General features: G+C 37.8%; 1 protein-coding gene across 6 annotated transcripts in view; it reads left to right on the top strand.

The window, feature by feature from the left end:
- Positions 1–5,255, top strand: part of LOC101980050 (SWI/SNF-related matrix-associated actin-dependent regulator of chromatin subfamily A member 5-like) — a 32,391-nt gene that overhangs the window by 2,745 nt on the left and 24,391 nt on the right. For 5 of the 6 annotated variants that reach the window (XR_003376811.1, XR_003376813.1, XR_003376810.1 and 2 more), the window contains exons 2-5: positions 420–520; positions 2,338–2,438; positions 3,495–3,605; positions 5,039–5,188. Coding sequence is in view for 1 of the 6 variants with exons in the window: in XM_026778512.1 (XP_026634313.1) it covers positions 420–520; positions 2,338–2,438; positions 3,495–3,605; positions 5,039–5,098 (373 nt within the window). In the remaining 5 variants the exon portion in view is untranslated. Of the gene's footprint in view, positions 1–419; positions 521–2,337; positions 2,439–3,494; positions 3,606–5,038; positions 5,245–5,255 lie in introns of those variants that run through there. The other variant, XM_026778512.1, reaches the window with a different exon arrangement.

The following is a 5,255-nucleotide window of genomic DNA, read 5'->3' as shown; positions in this document are numbered from 1 at the left end:
GTCCTGGAACTAGCTCTTGTAGACCAGGCTGGTCTCGAACTCACAGAGATCCGCCTGCCTCTGCCTCCCAAGTGCTGGGATTAAAGGCGTGCGCCACCACAACCCGGCTTAGCCTGCCTCTTAATGTATATTTTATTCATAGTTTAGCTAGCCACGTGAATATTTAAGGTTTAAATTTACTAGTAAATTTTCTGCTGTTCACTTTTTGGGCTCACTCTGTTTTTCAACTTTATTTTCTTAAAATGTTTTGAGGTACACGGTCTCTAACCTAGGACTTCTACTCATGCTAGACAAGTGCTCTATCACTGTGCTACATCTGTGGCTTAACTTAGATGCCTGTTAAGATTGTTGGGATATCATCATTTGTCTACTGTATTGAAATAAAACTCATTATTAGTTGATTTTTTTCATTTTGGCAGCTACCGACACCGTCGGACAGAGCAAGAGGAGGATGAAGAACTATTAACAGAAAGCTCTAAAGCAACTAATGTCTGTACCCGATTTGAAGATTCTCCATCATGTATGTTAAATTCATTGAATCATTTGATCCTCCCACCCCACCCCCTAACCCCTACCAAGATAGTGTTTCTCTGTAACAGCTCTGACTGTCCTGGAACAGTCAAATAACAACAACAACAGCAACAACAGGCTGTCCTGCAACTCACAGAGATACACCTGCCTCTGCTTCCCAAGTGCTGGGATTAAAGGTGTGCACCACTACTGCCCGGCTGAATCATTTGATTTTTTTTCCAAAGGGGTTGATTTTTGAATTTGCTTTACCAATAATTTATAAGTTCTTAGTAATCTTGGATAGCCATAGGATGTGAATAATTTAGGGTTGTTTGATCTGAGGTGTTACCATGTCGACTGGGCTTAGAGCTATAGAGTGCTTTGAGTGCTCATAGCCTTGGCTTTGATCCCTAGAGCTAAGAGAGGATAGTGTGTGCTATATTTCAGAAGTATATGAAAATGCTGTTTATTTACATGTTCTAAGGAAAATACAAAATGGAATGGTTTTGCCTCAAATTTTTCCCAAATAAGAAAACTACTTTGTGTGGGGGGGAATCAAGAAAAAAAATTATTTGCTGATGTTTTCACATAAATTAATCATTTTTGAAATGTTTTTCCATAAGAAGACTTTTAGCCAGGTTGGTTTTACTTGTACACATCTTGATTTCTGATAGGATTAGAGGCTTCTGCAATCTTCACTGCAGCCTAGCTTTCCTGCGGTTCCTGTTCAGATGAGTATTCAGTGTGAACAATACCAGAATTTTGATTGGACTCTTGCTTAGTCAGAATGTTAAGGGGTTTACTCACTCTCTTGGCTTTTCCCCTCTGTCTTATGAAGCACCCAGTTTCTTGTTTCTTTTCTTTTCTTTTTTTTTTCTTTTGAAGCAGGGTTTCTCTGTGTAGCACTGGCTGTCCTGGAACTCATTGTGTAGACCAGGCTGGCCTTGAACTCACAGAGATCTGCCTTCCCAGTGCTGGGATTAAAGGCGCGTGCCACCACCGCCTGACTTCTACTTTTCAAATCAAGCTAGAGGCTAGAGACGGTGTTTGACAAGGTGGAAAGGAAATTACAGATTACTTCTTTTTCACGTTCATTAATTGCAACTAGTGTATCCAGTCCTGGTTGATTAGCTTTTCTTTTTTTTTTAAAGATTTATTTATTATGTATACAACATTCTGCCATACAACATGGCACCAGATCTCAGTATAGCCGGCTGTGAGCCACCCTGTGGTTGTTGGGAATTGAAATCAGGACTCAGGAACAACAGCCAGTGCTCTGAACCTGAGCCTTCACTCTAGTCCCAGCTGTTCATACTTAAGCAGTGATTCATCCAGGGAAGTAAAACAAGTAATATATACTAAAAGACATAAGATCTCTCAGAAAAAGAACTTAAGAAATTAGGAAGGGTGGACTTGGAGTAAGAATTCTCTGTTTTTATTCCACCATGAGAACCTCTATCTGATCTTTAAGAAGGACAAAAACATTTGGTTATAAACATTGTGCTGGCATTAAAAAGAGAGGTACAGAGGCCAGAGGTGATCTGAAGGCCAGTGTGTTTTAACATTGGTTGAGTGATTTTGATGAGGACTCTGATGCCAACAGTCATAATTCATTATCAGTTATTTGTATCCAACTACTCCTGCTTCAGTTCCGATTTAATAGGCTACTTTTAATGATTTTACCCTTTCAGAATCTCCATAGTACACGTGTCTTGAAAAAATAGACACTTAAAGGTCCCAGGTAAATCTCTAGAATCAGATAAAAGGGGCCTGACCTGTTTTGTATTTTTTGTGTTTAAATTGAACTTGTTTTGTTGTTGTTCTTAGATGTAAAATGGGGTATACTGAGAGATGATCAGGTCCGAGGATTGAATTGGCTCATCTCTCTGTATGAAAATGGCATCAATGGCATCCTTGCAGATGAAATGGTATGCATTTGGTTATTTTGAAGCTTGAAGGTTTTTTTGGTTGTTTTGCTTTTGTAACTTATAATAGGTTGACATTAAATTTATAGCAGTCAAGAGAATAGTTTTGTTGATTACAACTAAATTTTTCTCGAAGTGTTATAAGCAACTTGCCTTAGCTGTATAAGTGATGTCTTCACACGTGAAGAATTATTATCTTGCTCGGTGGTGGTGGTGCACACACCTTTAATCTCAGCACTCGGGAGGCAGAGGCAGGGGGGATGTTTGTGGATTCCGGGCCAGTCAGGTCTACAAGAGCTAGTTCTAGGACAGGCTTCAAAGCTACTGAGAAGCCCCATCATGAACCACCGCCCCCCGCACCCCCCAAAAAATTACAAAAACGATTATAAACTCTGTAAGTAGAGTACATTTTAAAATAATATGTTTTGACAAGTTCTTTTGCTATTTTATCTATTTATTTGTTTGTTTGTTTGTTTTGAGGCAGGGTTTCTCTGTATAGCCTTGACTATCTGGGAACTCAGTATGTAGACCATACTGTCCTGGAACTCACAGAGATCCACCTGCCTCTGCTTCCCGAGTGCTGGGTATAAGGTGTATGCCACCACTTGCAGCTTCTTTAGTTTTGTAGTGAAGTAATTTGGCTGTTTCTCTTGAGTTTTATGAACAGTTAACAGAGCTCTGTTTCATAAAATGTTGTATCTTCTGTTCACTACTTACTAGTTATGTAGTGAGTATTTTTACCGTTCTCAATTGTTTAAACAATTGGCTGGAGAAAGTAAGGAGTCAAAAGAGATACTCAGTTCTGCCTCTGATAGTTTGGGACTATCCCATGTTCTGAGCCTTGGAGGGGTGATGTTGATACCGTCTTTTACCGACTTACGTGACCTAACTCTGTTAACTGTCGTGCACATTAAGCTCTTGTCATGTTGTCCCAAATGTAGCATTTCTTTTCAATGTTCTGTGCATGATGGGGGTGGCTGTAATATGGAAAGCATTGTTTAATGGTTAATTTAATTGATGTGATTCATTGATTTAATGTTTAATTATGAATTTTCTCAGGGTTTGGGAAAGACACTTCAAACAATTTCTCTCCTTGGGTACATGAAACACTATAGAAATATTCCTGGTCCTCATATGGTTTTGGTTCCCAAGTCTACATTGCACAACTGGGTGAGTGAACTCAAGAGATGGGTGCCAACACTTAGATCTGTTTGCTTGATAGGAGATAAAGAGCAACGAGTAAGTTTTTATGCCATAATGATGAAATAGCCAGAGAAGGGATAATAAAGAAAGGGAAAGGGTCTTCACAAACTATTAGTGATTTCTAACTGTAATACTGCTTTTGTGGTTAAGAATTTTATGGGAAGGCTTTAAAGACTATAGAAAGCTCTAAGAATGTAATTTTCAGTTTGTTTCTCCCTTCAGAAGTGATTTTATAAAGTCAAAGGGTGTCTATTTGGAAGTATTAGCATGTTTAAAAAGGTTTTGAATGTGTCAAGATTAAAACTTTGAGGGACCAGATTTCTAGATTAGGGTACAGTGGTAATAGTTATAGAATAGTAATTGTTAAATTCAAGTGGAATCAATTCTAGTAGTATGAGATGTTATGATACAAATATGAGTTAAAATATTAATTTCATAGCCATACCCTTTTGGGACAAAGTCATGTGGAAATAAGGACACTATTAAGAATAAAGAACTTTGCTGGGTGGTGCGGTGCACACCTTTAATCCCAACACGTGGGAGGCAAGGCAGGTAGATCTCTATGTTTGAGGTCAGCCTGGATTACAGAGTGAGTTCTAGGACAGCTAGGGCTACACAGAGAAACCCTGTCTCATAAAACAAGCAAAGAAAAAAAAAATAAAAGAGGGAGAGAACATAAATTTGGAAATTAGAGATAATGGATTGCATTCATTGGTTTAAATGATTGTATTAAATGATTTTGTGCTTAACTAGATAGGTTAATTTTTTAAGATTATATTTATGAGTGCTTTGCCTGGGTGTATATCTCTATACCAGGTGCATGCTTCTGAGGTCAGAAATGAGAATCACGTCCCTGAAACTAGAGATATGGATGGTTCTGAGCCACCATGTGGATGCTGGGTTGTTAACCTGGGTCCTCTCTAAGAACAGCAAGTGCTCTTAACCACTGAGCTGTCTCTTCTTACTAAGTTGTTTTTTGTTTGGGGGACTCGATTACTTCTTTGATTTTTTTTTTACTTTCATATCTATATCTATAAAACGAGAATAATGTGTTAATACATGTACAAATCAAAGGAATGAAACTTTACTAACAACTGTCAGTCTTTTTGTTACAAATCCTGTTTCCTAAGAATATAGAGACCTCGCGAATTGTGGAAAGACATTTTAAAGAGTTAGGCTTCTGAGTTTTGCGATTCATTTCAGCTTTGTGAAATTAAGTTAAAACTGACGTTAAAGTGATTGATGAAGTAATTCTAGTGGTAGGAGAGCTGGCTTTAGGTGCTTATTTAATAATAGTATACTGTTTAATAATCTCACTCCTTTTTCTGTATTAAATTACTTGTTGGTAAGTTTAATGTATAATTGCATTGAGTGATGTAAGTTTTTCTGTTGCTTTACAGGCTTCATTTGTCAGGGATGTTTTATTACCAGGAGAGTGGGATGTGTGTCACATCTTATGAAATGCTCATTAAAGAGAAGTCTGTGTTCAAAAAGTTTAACTGGAGATACTTATAGACGAAGCTCACAGGATAAAAAATGAAAAATCTAAGGTAATTTGATACTTAATCTGAACATTTTTGTGTCTAAGGGTTTGATTCAGAATGTTCTAACAATGGG

Source organism: Microtus ochrogaster, unplaced genomic scaffold (genome assembly GCF_000317375.1).
Source record: "Microtus ochrogaster isolate Prairie Vole_2 unplaced genomic scaffold, MicOch1.0 UNK276, whole genome shotgun sequence".
NCBI classification, from domain to species: domain Eukaryota; kingdom Metazoa; phylum Chordata; class Mammalia; order Rodentia; family Cricetidae; genus Microtus; species Microtus ochrogaster.
The sequence above is the reverse complement of the archived record's forward strand: the minus strand, read 5'-3'. Positions and strand labels throughout refer to the sequence as shown.